Raw genomic sequence first — 19347 nt, 5'->3', positions numbered from 1 at the left:
ATGTTCATTTTTTCCAAATCTATGTATAAAAAGAAGTACTTGCTTTTTTATCTGAGTAAAATACTTCTATATTCTATTTTCTTTATGAAGCAAAACTTTTATTCTGAAAAGGAAGTTTACTCTGAGCTCATTGCAAAACTATCTATTTCAGTCATATTCCAGATATAGCAGGACAAAGGGCAACAGCAGGAAATGGAGCATCACCAAGGTTCAAAACAAACTTGGTTTAGAGTAAAAAAAGTTTCATATTATTATTAGGAATAATTAAGCACTATGCTTGAAAGAAAAAAAACAAAAACAAAACAAACAACAAAAAAACGATTAAAAATTAAGATACTGAGGGGTATACCTTCATCACTAGATAAAAAGGTGAGAATACTGTTCTCTATTATTATCTTAAATAAAGGCAAAATGGAAGTAATGATACATACTCTTGAGCTCATATATGTATCTTAAAACTACTAATAAAGACTACATTTTATGTTTCTTACCCTTACAGTACATTTAAATAAAATCAATTCATTTTTTTCTCAACAATTTTGAAACAGATGAAAAAAGTTATTTTTTTTCCACTTGACAGATGAGAAAACTAAAACAAGAAGAAATTATGTAACCTGTTTTTAGGTTTTTTTCCTTAAGATCAGATGCAGAATTGGGACTAAATCTTGGCTCTAATTCTGTAGCTTCATAAAATTTTTCAGTGTAAAATTAGCATCAAAAAACAAAACAAAAAAAGGCAAATGACAAAAATGAACCTTGAATTTTAACCCACACTGCCACATTTCGAATGTCATGATGCTTTTGAGTTACCCTGTATCTTTTTAGTGACTTAATGTATTTGATACTTTCCACTGTTACACAGAACAAAAATAACTTAATCTTACCAAACAATTTGAGAGGCTCAGTTTTTCTTCTGCATAGTCTGGTGATCAACTGTAGCATTCCCAAGAGACTAAATGTTTAACAGAAATATATCTTAATGCCTATCCAAGGGGAGTTGAGATATGGACTTTATGATACATACATGTCGTTATTTGCAATATATGAATTCCAAAAAGGATGATGTAGAGATGAAAATCATTCTCAGCACTGTCTCTCTTACCATAAACACATTATGTGAAAAAACAATGTGAAAGGATACAGAGAATAATATTATGTCTACTATAGATAGTATGAACTAAAAATCTTTAGATATTAAAAAGCAAATCAAATTTGCCTTCAATACTTAAGAAAAATATACTCAGACAAGAAAAGTATGCTTAGACAACAAGTAGTTAACTACTAAACTAAAATCCAGATACGTGATTAAACATGTTCAAATTAATGTTTAACTTATAAGAGCTATATGAAATGCACTGTTAATAAAATCCTTGACTCTGGGTGACCATTTGGAGACAAGAAAAGTTCAGACTACATAAGCTGGTAAAAGAATCTATAGTAAGCAGGAATATTGGGTGTCCAGAAATCAGCCAGCCTATATTATACAATAACTACACGAGGTTAACAAATAACCTAGTAGGAAGATGCATGTTTCTAACAATGCAATTAAATCGTGTTCCTAGAAGGAGAAAGTGAAAAGTTAGACCTGAAAGTTTGGTTAAAAAAACAAACTGCCAAGTTTTGTACCCAAATTATTTTCAAATATGAAGTTTCATACATGAGAAGACATCTGCCAAAAACTGAAACCAGTAATTTACTTTAATCGTACTTGAAAGACTTTAATCTAAGGTTTACAACTGAACCCAGACTAACAGGTAGAAAACATATTTATACATTCTCTTTTCTTTTGCCTAAGCAGTATTATCCAAGCATTATTTCTGATAGAACCCTATTTAAACACCTACTCAACTTTTATAATTCTCAGTGGCAACTTTTAAAATATCACCTTATATAGAAACAATAGGATAGTACCTTAATATTGATCTATGGCTAAGACACTGCAAAATACGTATGCTGGTCAGCACTGTGACAAATATGGAGAATGTCCTAACCTTACTGCTTGGAAGCTGACCTTCATAAATCTTTGAAGCCATCTTCTTTAATCAGATATGTATACAATGTTTGGTATGGATAACACACCAACTAGGGCAGAAAAATGGTAGACAATATTTAAATTTTAATCAGTAAAGATGAATTTGATACTCAAGAAAAATAATCGATCAACTTGGGAGGAGGCAAGTAAATCAAGTCATTATTCTGAAAACAAAGAGAAAGAATCAAGTATCTATCTTGCCTGCCTTCCCTTTAAGGAACTGTCATCAACTGATGAGGGGACATTTCTCTATATGTTCTGCTAATAATGAAATGACAGAACTGAAGTATCAGTTTTGTAAACTCCTAATGAAATAATTACCACATGTAGGTATAACTCATTGATAGTGGAGACACATGAATTATTCTAGCCTCCCCCCACCAAACAGAATGTGAATCAGCCATGTCTCTATATCTGCCAGTTTGCAGATACCAGGAAAAAAGAAACAATTAATTAAAATGAAGGAATTAAACCCAGCAAAACTGAGACTGAGGAAAACTTTAATGTCAAAACCTGGTTTCTTCAACAAATAAATAGAAGGAATAAAAAGTATGCTGAGGGGGAACCTATAGATTAAAAGATTTAATAGATATTTTCAACAAAATATGATGTGTATCCTTTGTTTAAATATTGAGTCAAACAGCAGGAAAAAAACACATTTATGATACTACCAGAAAAGTTTAAACTGTGCAGATATTTGATGACTTAAAGAATTATTGTATTGTGCTTATGTTTTTAAGAGTTGTTTTCTAGATACACTTTTTTTAAATTTTTCAATGTTTTTATTATTTTTATTTTTGAGAAAGAGAGAGAGAGAGAGAAATGTGAGCAGAGTAGGGGCAGAGACAGAGGAAGACACAGAATCCAAAGCAGGCTCCAGGTTCCAAGCTGTCAGCACGGAGCCTGATGCGGGGCTCAAACTCCTGAACCTTAAGATCATGACCTGAGACAAAGTCGGACGCTTAACCAACTGAGCCACCCAGGTGCCCCTACCCCTGAATTATTTTAAAGCAAATCCCAGACAACATCATCTTATCCATAAATATTTAAAAGTATATCTAGGGGCACCTAGGTGGTTTAATCGGTTAAGCGTCTGACTTCGGTTCAGATCATGATCTCGCAGTTCATGAGTTTAAACCCCACATCAGGCTCCGTGCTGACAGCCTGGAGCCTGGAGCCTGCTTTGGATTCTGTGTCTCCTTCTCTGCCTCTCTCCTGCTCACACTCTCTCTCTGTCTCTCAAAAACAAAAAATATATATATATAGGGGCACCTGGGTGGCTCAGTCGGTTAAGCATCCGACTTCAGCTCAGGTCATGATCTCACAGTCCGTGAGTTTGAGCCCCGCGTCGGGCTCTGTGTTGACAGCTCAGAGCCTGGAGCCTGCTTTGGATCCTGTGTCTCCCTCTCTCTCTGACCCTCCCCCATTCATGTTCTGTCTCTTCTCTGTCTCAAAAATAAATAAACATTAAAATATATATATATATTTTTTTTTTTAAATAATTCAGGGGTAGTGGAAGGTTACAGATGAAACATTACTGAACATGAAGTGGTAATTACTGAAGCAGGGTGACAGATACAAAAGAGTTCACTATACTATCTTCTCTATGCCCACTTCAAATCTTCCATTAAAAAAACTTAAAAAGGAAGATGAACTAAAAAGGTCTATATGACAATCCGTAAGAAGGACAACAAAATAAATGCATGTCCCTCAGAGGTCAAAAAAAACCAAATGAAAATCTTAACGGTAAATTAGGCAAGCATTCTCGCTGTATACACACATACATATGTACACACACACTCTTACGTGAAAAATGAGAAACTGTGAGACCCAAAGAGGTAAGTCTTGCTCAAGGTCACAAAACAAAACAGGAGCAGAGCCAAAACTAGACCTCACAACTGCAAGCCCAGAAAGAGACTAAGTTGGAGCTAAAAGAATATCTGAGGAGTCCTGAAGTAGTCTGAAAGCCCATCAAAGGTGTAAAAAGAGTTTAAAAGTTAGGTGAAAAAAACAATCCCGTGGTTAGAAGGGCAATATGCTTGAGCGAGCACTAAGACTAGAGAAAAGTATGGAGAACAACTGGGTACCTGGCAATCATCCTCACCAGGGAGCAGAAGTGTTATATATATGAGGTATGTTTGGAAACTACTTGAATTCAAAGTGTTTGTAGAAAAGAAAATTGTCATCTAGTTTACAAGTTTAAACATGAACTAATGAAACATAAAAATCATTATTTTAATAACAATTTTTGAAAAAAGCTGAAAAAGTTTAAATCTTAATAAGTACACAACGAACTTAAACATAAAAATGGGATTTATCTTCCTGTCCAAAAATAGGCTTCAAAATTTGACCATGAAGGGTCTTCATTATTTACTTAGACATTTTCATAAAAGAGTAAGGATTCATATTTATATTAAAAGTTATAAAGAATAAACCTGTGTATGCCAACAAATTATACTATCTTTTCTTTTTTTTAAAGATTTTATTTTTAAATAATGTCTGCACCCAACGTGGAGCTCGAACTCACAACCCTGGGATCACAAGTAGCATGCTCTACTGACTAAGCCAGCCCAAGCACCCCTATACCATTTTTTGAATAAGCACAATGACAAAACATTAACTCCACCTAGAAACAAAAAAAGTAATGAATAAGACAATGTAATCGCATTTAACTTTTGTCATTCTGAAAATGTAAAATCTAGTATGTCTGATGTATTTTTAAATAAGTCATTTTTAAACTACCACTCATACTAAAATGCATTTTAATTTTTGGCTGACACGTGTTAGTGACTATTTCCAAAAGTGGTGAATTCAATTCCTTTTTTATTAGAAGAGTGGTCTATTTTTAAAAACACATTTCTGGCATTAAATTACACAAGACTACAAAGCTTTTTTTAAAATCCGTATCAAACATTTCAAAGTATATCCTTCACTAATTATAAGAAATACCAAACCAGGAAGTCAAAGAAAATTCCAGGGTGACCTCTAAAATTCAGTATTAGAGATAACTAAGATCATTTGTTAAAGAATAACTTGTTCTTTAAAAAGCTGAAAGTATAAAAAAGGAGTCTGAAGGGGGATAATGCAGAAACAGAAGCTGAGACTTGAGAACTTCACCACAGACTTAAAGTAACTTAAGCAGTAAATTAGAGATGTTTCTCTGACCCTTGCCAGTATCTTCAAAGCAGTAATGTAGCTCCTCTCTTGAAAAACATGTTTTTCAGTACCCTTCTCCTTAATATCAAAGTTAACATGTAAAATCACATAAAGACCAAGACAGAAAACATTATTTTTGAATGAGAAAATGAAAAATATTAAGGAATCATCCTGGATAAAAACATGGACTTGACTCAGGCAGTTCTGCTTCTCAACAGCCCCTTTAATTTCTGCATCAATTTTCTTACCAGTAAAAAGGGATAAGTACAATAGCCACCTCCCAGGATTGTTGTGAGGATTAAATGAGACAATACTCATAAGGTACTATCAGTAAGCTTGTAGTAACCGTCTCAAATCAATAACATTTTTACATAATGAATAACATTTTTTATACTATTTAAAAGGTTAATTATAGGAAAAAATGCTGAATGTTCTTCTCATAAAAATATCTCTATCCTACCCCTACTTGTGGGAGAAAAAGAAAAACACAAAAATAAAAATTTTATTTTTCTGCTAAGGTCATATTACTTACATAACTTAAAATCACTGAAGAAAAATAAAAACCACACCCTAGAGGTTTAAAAAGGGTGTCAGTATCGTGTATGTGTTCAAACCTGCGAAAAGTGGAAAATAGAAAAATCCATGTTGTTAAATTCTGGGTCATTACTATAATACTATGCATTAAAGTGATAAGGCCAGTCACAAAATTTTACAACAAAGTACTTTAAAACTTAGAAATAAAAAGGAAAGCAGTTACCTTTGTACAATAAAGCATCCAAAGTTCAAAGAGCCTCTCTCTAGATGCCATTCTGGCTTTCACTCTGGCACTTTAATTTTTCCTCCAAAAAAAAAAAAAATTATGTTCACGACCACAGCATGTTCATTTTATTTTCCAAGTTTTTCAGCCATTACAGTAAAGCTCAAAGCAGAAGGGAAAACAAAAATAAGTGAAATCAAATGGGCTGTCTTCTGATCAATAAAATTCAGTTCTAGCAGTCACTCCAACTTATCTTCATCATGGTAGTTGGGAGATTAAATAAATCTGTGAAAGACAAAAATACGCAAAAAGTTTGCTAGAAAAAGGGGCCATAATAAAAACTGTCGATTTATCAGAACTATAGATTTATCTACTTCACTTCCTGCAAACAACCAGGTAAGCTTTTATACTGACTGATTTTACAGAAAGTGGTGCTTCGGGGAAACATCACTGCTAACACAATACTTCACATCAATATAAAGTTAGAATTCTCTAGCGCAGACCCTAAGACAAGTACTCATAACCAAAAATGCGTCCAGTGATAATAAACCGCAAAACACCGCTGCCATTCATATTTTCTAGAAACAAAAAGAAAGCCACACTTACTAGTGCTATATTTCAAAGACAAAGAATCCCTTAGAATATTCTAGTCTGCTTAAGACTTGTAGGGAATGTTTGTCGTTGAGTTGCAGGGCAGGGCGTGGGGAGGAGGGTGAGGAATTCCTGGTTTGTTTGTTTTAACAATTCTCGCAGGGTGAAAGCCAACCTGCCCACCTGGCCTCTCTACCTCTACCTCAGGAAGAAAGGAGCACGCACTGGCAAGGTAAACACTCCGGGAAAGCTTCCCAGTGTTTTTAGGGATCTTTAAATTTCCTCCTCGCAACCCAGACAACGGAAACAGAGGCAAACCTAAGGTGTGCAAGCTGCCAAGAGAAGCTTTGGAAATGGTGCAGTGCGAGCTCCTCCGCATCCTCCGACCCGCTATGCACGCCCTGCAGACCGCACTGGGACACACCCGGGTCGACCTCGCCCCCTCATAGCCACCACAGACTCTACAGCGCGTTCCCCACCACGCACCGGGGACCCTCCCACGTCTGCCACGCGGCCACTTCTTCGCTACGACCCGCTCCCCGTCACCACGCTCACGTTGGGGGCTACGCCAACGCCGCCAGGCCGACGTCTAACTTACTTCCCTCGCCCCCTTCCCCAGCCGTGTCACCTCACCTCGCAGCAGGGAAGGCGGGCGAGAGGAGGCGGGGCGACGACGGCGCGAGGCGGGGAGCGAGGGCCTGAAGGAAACAAGGGCGGGGCTATCCTCTCGGCTAATAACTCCGGCCTCTAAGGATTTAGCCGGCCCCGGGGCAGTCGCTATTCATTGGTCGCGCAGGCCGGGGGCAGAGTGACTTGAAGCCCCGCCCCAGCATTCCTGCGCATTCGCAGTCGACCGGGCTCCCGAAGATTCGGGGGCTGGCGCCAGCCGGGACGTTCCAGTCAGTCTTCCCAGGCTGGACGAGTAGGATGACAGACGTGCTGACGCTAATACACCGCCACTCCTGGGGCCGGGCAGAAGTAGCCTTTGGCTGATGGCGTCATTTCCGTGACTCATTTGAGGGCGGAGAATCCTGGGGTGCTCCCTAAAGGGGGTTTTGTTTTGATTTCCTGTAAAAAGGGGATTGGTCTTGGTAGTGTATAATAACAAGAAAACAGACAACTATCCCCACACCCTGAAAAAGAACAACAAAGTCTTTTCCTTCATCTCGCTTGTGCTTTCTACTTCCGCAGTCATGAAATGTCCAATACAAAGTGCTTATTTTAACACTACTGAAGGCTTCAGAAGAGTTTTTGCTTTTTCAGAAAAACAAGACAAACGGCTGCGTTTACTAGACATAGACAACTTTCAGGAGATTTTTGTCGGAAGGGGATGAGAAGGAAGACATACAAGATAAATCACCTTTGGTACACCTAAACATTTAAAAAACTTTGTATTAGGAAAATGTCAACTCTATACAAAAGTAAACTAGCATAATGAAACCCCGCATACCAAGATTATCAACTAATTAATGTCCCATCTTTTCATCTGTACCAAAACTTGGCAAACTGTGAACAGTAAATATTTTAGGTTTTGCAGAGTGTCTTGCTTGGTACGTATTTTTAAAATAATATAAGAGTGGGGCACCTGGGTGGCTCAGTTGGTTAAGCCTCCAATTCTTGGTTTCGGCTCTGGTCATGATCTCACAGTTTTGAGGGTTTGAGCCCTCCATCAGTTCTGCACTGGCAGCGTGGAGCCTGCTTGGGATTCTCTGTCTCTCCCTCTCTTTCTCTCTCTCGTTCTGTCTCTCTCAAAATAAATAAATTTTTATTTAAATAATAGAATAGTATTTAGTAATATTTGAAAATTAGATGAAATTCAAGTTTTAGTGTTGTAAAGTTTGTTGAAACACAGCCATGCCCATTCCTCTACAGTTTTGTTTGTTAATTGCCTTTTTTTAAATAAGGTCTAGACCCAATGTGGGACTTGAACTCACAACCCTGAGATTAAAAGTTACATTCTCTTCTGCCTCAGCCAGCTATGTGCTCCCCCTTTACTATTAATACCTGCTTTCACTGCAAGAGGGCAAAGTTGAGAGTAATTTCCAGTAGTTATTTCCCAATTATGCCTTTTCAGCATCTCTCTTTGGTTGTGAAGAACATATGTGAAAATATATGAAAACTTCAAGGAAACGGAGAGGAATTATTCTTGCTCTGGGATCTGCCATTTTAGTAATTAGCAACTACTCCATTCTTCCAGGTGTGCTGTCCAAGAACCTAAGAAGTATCTTTGCCATCTTTCCCGTATACTTCACATTCAATCTAATTTTTTCAGTTATAGCTTCAAAATATATCCAGAATCTAACCATTTTCCTACACCACCACCACTACCACCCTGATGTGAGTTACCACTAAATCTTTTGTAGATTATTATAATCTCATAACCAGTTTGTCATCCTGCCTCTGCCTATGCACTCTCCCTACCCATGCATTATTCTCAACACAGTAAGCAAAGTGGTCTTTTAACATAGAAATAAGACGTTACTCCTCTGCTAAAAACTCTCTAGTGGTTTCCCATTCCACTTGAAACAACCAGAAAGTACCTGTGTTTTCCTCCCACACTTACCTCTTTACCTTCTCCAACTATTCTGGCCTCCCCTTATTTCAGTCCAGACAAATGGCTTCTTTGCTGCTTCTAAAATTCACAAAGCATATTCTATTCTCAGGGATTTTACATAAGCTGTCCCTCTACCTGGAATTCTCCTTCCCCAAATGTCCACACACAATCTTCAAACCTCTGCTGAAGAATCACTTTATCTGTTGCTATAGTCTGAATGTTCGGGTCCTCTCAAAATTTATATCCTATCCCCCAAGGTGATGGTATTAGGAAGCAGTGCCTTTGAAAGTACTTAGATCATGAGGGAGGAGCATTAGTGAATGGGATTAGTACTCTTATAAAATAGATCTCACAGAGCTCCCTATGTGAGCTTTCAACTCTGTGAGAATACAACAAGTCTGGAAGATGGCATTCACACAATCACCCTATTTTGGACTTCCAGCCTATAGACAAAGAAGGAAGGAAGGAAGGAAGGAAGGAAGGAAGGAAGGAAGGAAGGAAGGAAGGAAGGAAGGAAGGAAGGAAGGAAACAAAGAAAGAAAGAAGGAATGGAGGAAAGGAGGAAGGAAGGAAAGAAGGAAAGAAGAAGGAAGGAAGGAAGGAAGGAAATGAGGAAAGAAAGAAAGGAAGAAAGAAAAGAAAGAGAAAAAGAGGAAGAAAGAAAGAAAAAGAAAAGAAGAAAAGGAAGAAAGAAATTGTAATCTACTGTCTGTGGTATTTTGATATAGCAGCCCAAACATACTAAGACATCAGTAAAGCATCCCCTCACCTTCTTTTAGAGAATAGCGTCCTTTTTCCCCTTCCTTTCTCTATTTTTCACTGTAGCACTTAACAGCTGACATATAATTTGTCTATTGTGAGTTCCCCCTAGTAAAATGGGAGCACTATGAACACGGGGAGTTTATTCACTGCTATATACTTTCAGGCCCTTGAATAGTGTCTTATACACAAGAGACACCCAATAAATATTTGCAGACTATAAAATAAAAGGAATAAATTATCTATTTCACTATATGTCTATTATTCCATGTCCCTTCTTGAGTCTGCCAAATTCTGCATTTATTTTTTCTTTTTTAATTTTTTCAAAAAAATTTTTTTTATTATTTATTTTTGAGAGACAGAGAAAAACAGAGCATGAGCAGGGGAAGGACAGAGAGAGAGGGAAACATAGAATCCAAAGCAGGCTCAACGCTCTGAGCTGTCAGCACAGAGCCTGACACGGGGCTTGAACCCGAAACCATGAGATAACATGACCTGAGCCAAAGTCCTACACTCAACCGACTGAGCCACCCAGGTGCCCCCCAAATTCTGCATTTAGATGGCATCTAGTGTCAGCTAGATGCCAAAAGTCTTCCTGTGCTGAGACTTCTGGTAGCTCCCTGGAGTGGGGATAAGCTTTGGTTTTATGAGTGAGTCTTTTATCAACACTTAGGTGTCTCCACCAGTGAAGCTATAGCCACTTTTTCTTCAGGCAGACCTCAAGGCCAACACATTTGTCACCTGAAGAACATATTTCCTTAGTAAAATTGTTACTTAGTCACCTTCTGAAACAACATGGCCTTGCTATACTAAAATCATATTTCTGGCCTAATTTTCATGACAAAATGTGTTAACCTTAAAAGCAAATCCAGTAAAAATGTCTTTATCCAGGAATAATAGAGAATTGCAATTCAGAAAATGCAAAATATGGCAAAACCATAGGTAAGTTCAACAAACAAAGGAGAGGAATATTATTTTATGGAGAAGCAGGAAGAAGTTGGGAAGGAATGTTCTGAATGCAAGTTGATTGGACAAAAGCATGGGGTCTTCATGATGACAATTTCTCATTGGCTGAGTTGCAGGGGTAGTTGATTTCTTGTAGAAGATGCAATGTACCTCTTTCCCCATTGGGGACTGTAATTGGTGATTCTTTCCAATTTAAGATTTTTCTGTTGGGGTCCATAATTGGCAGTTCTTCCTGTAATTTGATGTTGAGTGGTATGGCTCTCATTTCTAACCTCCCTTTCTATCCTTCCTATTCTACTTCAGTAAAGTTTCACTTTATTTTCACCAAGGCATACTCATGAACTGAAATGGCCCTCTCTAATCTACCAGGTGGTCCTGTACTCAAATAGTTTCTCTTCTGATAACAGGGTTAAGAGTCTCAGTTCACTTCACCTATATAACCTTAGAATGTTACTAAATTAATTAACAATGAAAATTACATCTGCCAAGACAATTGGACTACTTATGTAAATCAGTCAGAGGATTATCACCTCAAAGAAATAATGACATAGATCAGGGAATCCGGATGGCTCAGTCAGTTGAGTATCCAACTCTTGATTTTGGCTCAGGTCATGATCTCACAGTTCATGAGTTCGAGCCCTGCATTAGCTCTACACTGACAGTGTGGAGCCTGCTTGGGATTCTCTCTCTGCCCCTCTCTCCCTGTCTTTCTCTAAAATAAATAAATAAACTTAAAAAAAAAATGACTAACATAGGTAAATTATAATCTTTGAGTTACTTTTTCATCATGGTTCAGAGCAAGTAAATTAATTAGATTAACTTGATAAGTAGTGATATCTTATATAATAACCTACATGCAACCATTCCCATTATGGACAACCTACCAACTGAAGCAGATACTCAACTGTAGAAGATAGAATACAGTTTCCCTTGGACAGAGTTGGAGACATTTCACCTCTTTGGTTAAGTTTATTCATAGGTATTCTGTTGGTTTTGGTGCACTTTAATGGATTATTTTCTTAATTTCTCTTTCTGCTGCTTCATTATTGGTGTATAGAAATGCAACAGATTTCTGTACATTGATTTTGTATCCTGTGACTTTATTGAATTCATTTATCAGTTCTAGTAGTTCTTTGTCAAGACTTTTGGGTTTTCTAATATAGTATAATGTCACCTGCAAATAGTGAAAGTTTTACTTCTTCCTTACCCATTTGGATGGCTTTTATTTCTTTCTGTTTTCTGATGGCTATGGTGAGGACTTCCAGTACTATTTGAAGAAAAGTGGTTAGAGTGGACATCTTTGTCTTGTTCCTGACTTTATGGAGAAAGCTTTTCCATTAATTTCTATTATTTTAAATTTGTTAAGGTGTGTTTTATGGCCCAGAATGAGGTCTATCTTGGTGAATTTTCCATGTAAACTTGAGAAGAATATGTATTCTGCTGTTGCTTTGTGAAGCAGTTGATGGATGTCAACTATATCCAATATGATCAACATGGTGATATTGAGTTCAACTATGTCCTTAGGTCAGCCTGATGGATTTGTCCATTTTTTATATACTTGGAGCAGATTTATCTATTTCTCCTTCCAGTTCTATTAGTTTTTCTTCACATATTTTGATGTTTTCTATTTATTTATTTATTTATTTATTTATTTATTTATTTATTTATGTTTATTTATTTTTGAGAGAGAGGGAGTAGGAGAGGAGCAGAGAGAGAGGGAGGCAGTGGGCTCTGGGCTGACAGCAGACAGCCTGATGCAGAGAGCTCCATGAGATCATGACCTGAGCTGAAGTCAGATGCTTAACCAAATAGACTGAAACACCCAGGCACCCCCCTCCCCCGCCCTTTAAAAAAATATATATTTATTTATTTTTGAGAGAGAGAGTGTCAGGAAGGAACAGAGAGAGAGAGAGACAGAGAATCTGAAGCAGGCTCTTCATTGTCAGCACAAAGCCCGACTTGGGGCTCAAACCCATAATGTGAGATCATGACCTAAATCAAAGTTGGAAACAACCAACTGAGCCACCCAGATGCCCCTTAATGTTTTCTTGTTAAGAACATACACATTATGGGGGAACCTGGGTGGCTCAGTTGGTTAGGCGTCCAACTTCAGCTCAGGTCATGATCTGGTGGTCCATGAGTTCAAGCCCCACATCAGGCTCTGTGCTGACAGCTCAGAGCCTGGAGGCTGTTTCAGATTCTGTGTCTCCCTCTCTCTCTGACCCTCCCCCATTCATGCTCTGTCTCTGTCTCAAAAATAACTAAACATTAAAAAAAAATTTTTTTTTATTAAAAAAAAAAAGAACATACACATTATGGGGGCACCTGGGTGGCTCAGTTGGTTAAGCGTGTGACTTTGGCTCAGGTCATGATTTCACAGTTTGTGTGTTTGAGCCCTATGTTGGGTTGATGGGTTCGGTGCTGACAGCTCAGAGCCTGAAGCCTGCTTCAGTTTCTGTGACTCCCTCTCTCTGTCTCCCTCCCCTGCTCACACTCTGTTTCTCTCTCTCAAAAATTAATAAACATTAGGAAAAAATTTTTAAAATAGAACATACAAATTATGAATTATTATATCCTGGATAATTGGCCCCTTTATCATTATGTAATGCCCCTCTTTATCCCTGATAAATTTCCTTGCTCTGAAGTCTGTTCTATCTGAAATTAATATAGCTATTCCTACTTTCTTTTATTTAGTGTTAGGATGGTTTATCTTTCTCCATACATTTATTTTTCATCTATATGGTCTTTTTGTATTTAAAATGGGTTGCTTTTTGATGACATATAGTTGAGTCTTATTTTTTGATCCACTTTGACAATTAAAAAAATATTTTTTTTAAGTTTATTTATTTTGAGAGAGAGAGACTGAAAGTGCATGCATGAGCAGGGGGGAGAGGCAGAGAGAGGTAGAGAAAGAGAGAGAGAGAGAATATCCCAAGCAGCCTCCGAGTACTGTCAGTGCACAGCCCAATGTGGGGCTCGAACCCACAAACTGTGAGATCATGACTTGAGCTGAAACCAAAAGTCAGACTCGTAACCAACTGAGTCACCCAGGTGCCCCAACAATCTTTGTCTTTTAAATAGTGTATTTAGCCAATTGATATTTAAAGTGATTATTGATATTGTGTACTAATATATACCATCTTTGTTACTGGATTTTATTTGTTGCCCTTATTCTTTGTTCCTATTTTTCCTTCCACTTTTTCCTCCTTTTATGGTTTTAACTGAATATTTTCTTTTTTTTTTTTTAATTTTTTTAACGTTTACTTTTGAGAGAGACAGAGAGAGAGAGAGAGAGAGACAGAGAGAGAGAGCAGGAACAAGACAGGAACAGAGAGAGAGAGAGAGAGAGAGAGAGAGAGAGAGAGAGAGAGAGAATCCAAACCAGGCTCCAGGCTCTAGGTGTCAGCACAGAGCCTGACGCGGGGCTTGAACCCACAAACCGTGAGATCATGACCTGAGCTAATGTCAGACACTTAACCAACTGAGCCACCCAGGTGCCCCTAACTGAATAGTTTATATAATTCCATTTCCTCTCCTCTATTTTTTTCTTTAGTGGTTGCCTAGAGTTTGCAATATACATTTACAACTAATCCAAATCCAGTTTTAAATAACCCTATACTTTTTCACAGGCATTGCAAGAGCCTTATAATAACAAAATATTTCCCAATTCCTCTCTCCATCCCTTGCATTATTCATTTCACTTATACATAAGCAGGCATATGCATATATACATAAACACACATAACTGAACATGTTGTAGCTATTATTTTAAACAATTGTTAGATCAATTAAAAATAAGAAAAACAAAGTTTTATTTTACCTTCACTTATTCTTTCTCTGATGCTTTTCTTTTATGTAGACCAGAGTATCTGGCCTCTATCATTTTTCTTCTCTCTGGAGAACTTCTTTTAACATTTCTTGCAAGGGAAGAATTTCCCTTTTCTATTATTTATTTATGTATTTATTTTGTCTAAGAAAGTCTTTATTTCCCTTTTACTTTTGAAGGATAATTTCACAGGTACAGAATTCTACCTGTGTTTTTTTTCTTTCAGTGCTTTATTTTTTTTCTTTTTCCTTTTTGTTGTTTTTTTTAATGTTTATCCATTTGAGTTTCATTTTGAGAGAGATAGAGAGCAAGAGGGGTAGGGACAGAGAGAGAGAGAGGGAGACAGAATCCCAAACAGGTTCCACGCTGTCAGTGCAGAGCCCAATGTGGGCTTGAACCCACGAACTATGATGACCTGAGCTGAAATCAAGAGTCAGACAGTTAACCGACTGAGCCCCCCAGGTGCCCCTCTCTCAGTACTTTAAATATTTCACTCCACTCTCTACTTGCTTGCATGGTTTCTGAAATGAAGTCAGATGCAATTTTTATCTTTGCTCCTCTATAGATAGGTATATTTTCCCCTCTGGCTTCTTTCAAGATTTTTCTTTATCATTGGTTTTCTAATGTTTGAATATGATATGCCTAGGTGTAGCTTTTTTGGGAGGGCATTTATCCTGCTTGGTGTTCTCTGAGATTTCTGGATCTGTGATATGGTGTCTGTCCTTACTTTGGGGAAATTCTCAGTCTTCATTGCTTCAAATATTTCTTCTGTTCCTTTCTTCCTCCTCTTGTATTCTCATTCCACACATTACACTTTTTGTTGTTGTCCCACAGTTGTTGGATATTCTGTTCTGATTTGTTGAGTCTTTTTTCTGTTTGCTTCCCATTTTGGAAGTTTCTATTAACATATCCTCAAGCTCAAAGGGTCTTAGTCATGTCGTCTACTGATAAAAGTCATGTTTCATTGCTGTTATGGTGCTTTTGATCTGTAGCATCTCTTTTTGAATCTTAGAATTTCCATCTTTCTGTTTATGCTGTATATCTCTTTTTTGTACCTATTAGCATATTAATCACAATTTTTTAAATTCCCTTTCTGATAATTCTCAACATCCCTGCCATATTATGAGTCTGGTTATGATGCTTAGTCTGTCTCTTCAAATTGTTTTTTGCCTTTTAGTATGCCTTGTAAATTTTTAATATCCAGACGTGATGTGCTGGGTAAAAGGAACGGCAATAAATAGGACTTTTCTTTAGTGAGGTGGTAAGATGTTAGGGTAAGGGAAGCTTTCTATAGTCCTATCATTAGGTCTCAGTCTTTAGTGAGCTTGTGCCTTTGAACTGTGAACTTCATAAGTGTTTCTAAGTTTTTCCCCCACTTAAGTGGGAAAGGATGGCTAGAGTGGGCTGGAGTTGGGTATTTCCCTAACCCCCGGATCAGTTAGGCTCTGGTAAAATAATTTCTCTTGATGGTGGGCCTTGTTAAAAAGAAAAGAAAGAATGCTCTGGTTATTTGAAAAGGGTTCCTTTCCCCCTCCCCTGCCAGAGCCATGAGGGGATTTTTCTCCAATATTTACTTTGAGAAGTTGGTTGAGCTCCTAGAAATAAAACTCACAAAATTATGCCCCCCACCATGATTGCACTCCCCTAGAGTTTTTAACTCTCAGACTTACCCGCTTTGAGCCCCCAGCAATTCATCAATTATAGTTTAGATTTTCCTATCACAGTATGGGTTCCAGTTGAGGGTTCTGCTCAGGATTTCTGCTCTGGTAAGCTGTAATTCTCAGTATTTGCCTGTCGCTCCAATTTTGGGGGTAGTTTTTTACCCTGTAACCTCACATCTCTGATGGAGCTAAGCTGTTTTGTTTGTTCAGCTTTTCAGTTGGTATTAGGATGGAGTGATGACTTTCAAGATCTTTACATGCTGATCCAGAAACTGGAAGTCCTGTCCATACCTTTTCGGTAGGTACCATAAAATTGTCTAAGATTCAATGTCAGACACGCTAACACAAACACTCTATGATTACACTGATTAGAACGTGGGTGTTTCCAAAATTCCTTAGCCACCCATTTATAATTATTTTATTAAGGTACATTACTTACGTATTCTCATTTAGAATCACAAAACTAGAAGTGTCTGGCTGGTTCAGTCAGCAGAGCATGTGACTTTTGATCTCAGGGTCGTGAGTTTAAGCCCCACATGTGACATAGAGTTTACTTAAAAAAAATTGGGATCACAAAACTGGAAAGCTGGAAGTTACATTAGAGATCATGTAATTCAATATGTCCGTTTTAAATATTGAAAAATCAAGGCCTGAATTTGAATGTAACCAAAATTCTTGACAAGCACTGTTCAACAGAAATTTCTGCAATGATGGGGGGATCCTGGGTGGCTCGGTTGGTTAACTGTCTGACTTCAGGTCAGGTCATGATTTTGGGGTCCATGAGTTCGAGCCCTGCATCAGGCTCTATTGACAGCTCAGAGCCTGGAGACTGCTTCAGATTCTGTCTCCATCTCTCTGTCCCTCCCATGCTCATGCTCTGTCTCTCTCTCAAAAATAAATAAAGATTAAAACATTTTTTTTTAATTTTTTTTTCAACCTTTATTTATTTTTGGGACAGAGAGAGACAGAGCATGAACGGGGGAGGGTCAGAGAGAGAGGGAGACACAGAATCGGAAACAGGCTCCAGGCTCTGAGCCATCAGCCCAGAGCCTGACGCGGGGCTCGAACTCACAGACCGCGAGATCGTGACCTGGCTGAAGTCGGACGCTTAACCGACTGCGCCACCCAGGCGCCCCAAGATTAAAACATTTTTAAAAGAAATTTCTGCAATGATGGAAACGTTCCACATCTGCGTTGTTCAGTGCAGTAGCCATTAGCCATATATTTCTATTAAACAATTGCAATGGGACTTGTGCAACAGGGAAATTAATTTTTAGTTTTATTTAATTTTAACTTAAAAGACACATGTGGCTAATGACTACTGTACTGGACAGATCCATAGCTAATTTACATTGTAGGAAGCACAGAGGATAGAGAAGTAAGTTAAGTGACTTGTCCTGCAGTGCACCACTTGTAGTCAACAGAACTGAAACTAGAACCCAGAACTCCTTAATCCTAGACTTTTGACTGTGCTGTCTTTTCAGAGTCCAAAGGACAATGAATTTAAAGCAGGGTTTCTCAACCTCAGTACTATTGACATTTTGGACTGGATTTTTTGTCCTGTTCACTATAGACTATTTAGCAGCATCCCTGGCCTCTACCCAGTAAATACTATCTTCCAGCTGTGACAAACAAAACTGTCTCCAGACAAAGCCATATATCCTGGGGGCAAAACTGGGGGCAAAATCATCGCCTTTGAGAACCTTAGGTTACTAGGATTTCCTAGTCACACAAGATGTCCTTCAGGACTCCCGTAAGAGGCAGGTTAGATCCAACTTAACAGTCAAATGAGAACTTTAAGAATATGATATAGAAAAAGAGAAGGAACGAGGGCAGGAATAAGAATGGGATGGGGATCGTGACCGCACAAAAGAGAGAGACCAGGACCATGATCAGATCAGAGTCGATCAAGACAAAAGAGCAAGATCATGAAAGGGAACTGGAGCAGGTAAGAGAGAGAGAGAGAGAGAACAGGAGTGAGAGTGAGAAAAGGAATGGGAAAGAGAGAGAGAGAGAGAGAGAGACAAGAAGTGGGACTGAGGAGAGGACAAAGAAGATGCTTATGAACAAAGAAAACTTGAAAGAAAACTCTGAGAGAAAGAAGCTGCTTACCAAGAGTACCTTAAGAATTGGGAAATCTGAGAACAGAAGAAAACCCAGGAGTATGAGAAAGAGGCTGAAAGAGAAGAAAGAAGAAGATAAATGGCAAAAGAAGCTAAACGACTAAAAGAATTCTTAGAAGATTATGATGATGATAGAGACGATCCCAAATATTACAGAGGAAGCGGTCTTCAGAGAAGGTTGCCTGGTAGGCAAAAGGAAATGGAAGCAGATGAACGGGACAGAAAAAGAGAAGGAAGAGCTAGAGGAAATCAGGCAGTGCCTTTCTGGCTGAAGGGCACCTGGATCCAGATGATGGAACAAGAGGCTGAATTGTGCAGACAATCACAGATAAAGCAAGAACCAGAATCAGAGCAAGAGGAAGAAGAAAAACAAGAAGAAAAATGGGAGGAACCAATGGAAGAGGAAGAAGAGTCGGAGCAAAAGCCCTGTCTCAAACCAACTCTGAGGCCCATTAGTTCTGCTCCATCTGTTTCCTCTGCCAGTGGCAATGCAACCCCCAACACTGTTGGGGATGAGTCTCCTTGTGGTAGTTATTCCTCATGAAAATTCACCAGATCAACAGCAACTTGAGGAACATGGGCCAAAAATAGAGCTAAGTCTTAAACTGGGTGTTTCCAATAGTCCTAGTCAACCTAATTCTGTGAAGAGAAAGAAACTCCCCATAGATAGTGTCTTTAACAAATTTGAGGATGAAGACAGTGATGATGTATCCCTAAAAAGGAAACTAGTTCCCTTGGATTATGGTGAAGATGATAAAAATGCTGCCAAAGGCACTGTAAACACTGAAGAAAAGCTCAAACACATTAAGGTCTCATTGAGAAAATCCCTATGGCCAAACCTGAGCTCTTTGCTTATCCCCTGGACTGGTCAATTGTGGATTCGTTTTTTTTTTTTTTTTTTTTTTTTAATTTAATTTAATTT

The 19347-nt window shown here is 38.1% G+C and overlaps 2 protein-coding genes across 3 annotated transcripts in view; both read right to left on the bottom strand.

The window, feature by feature from the left end:
* Positions 1-6047, bottom strand: part of NBEAL1 (neurobeachin like 1) — a 176213-nt gene extending 170166 nt beyond the window's left edge. For both annotated transcript variants that reach the window (XM_040475897.1, XM_040475898.1), the window contains exon 1: positions 5946-6047. In XM_040475897.1, coding sequence (XP_040331831.1) covers positions 5946-5996 — 51 coding nt within the window. In that variant the 5' untranslated portion in view covers positions 5997-6047. The remainder of the gene's footprint in view (positions 1-5945) is intronic.
* Positions 6048-6050: 3 nt separating this feature from the next.
* The window catches only part of CARF (calcium responsive transcription factor), a 92290-nt gene continuing 78993 nt past the window's right edge, over positions 6051-19347 (bottom strand). Inside the window, 1 exon segment of the mRNA XM_040475900.1 lies at positions 6051-6230. Coding sequence (XP_040331834.1) covers positions 6204-6230 — 27 coding nt within the window. The 3' untranslated portion in view covers positions 6051-6203.

The sequence above is a fragment of the Herpailurus yagouaroundi genome, unplaced genomic scaffold (assembly GCF_014898765.1).
Source record: "Herpailurus yagouaroundi ecotype Mexico unplaced genomic scaffold, PumYag 140, whole genome shotgun sequence".
In the NCBI taxonomy this organism is placed as follows: domain Eukaryota; kingdom Metazoa; phylum Chordata; class Mammalia; order Carnivora; family Felidae; genus Herpailurus; species Herpailurus yagouaroundi.
The sequence above is the reverse complement of the archived record's forward strand: the minus strand, read 5'-3'. Positions and strand labels throughout refer to the sequence as shown.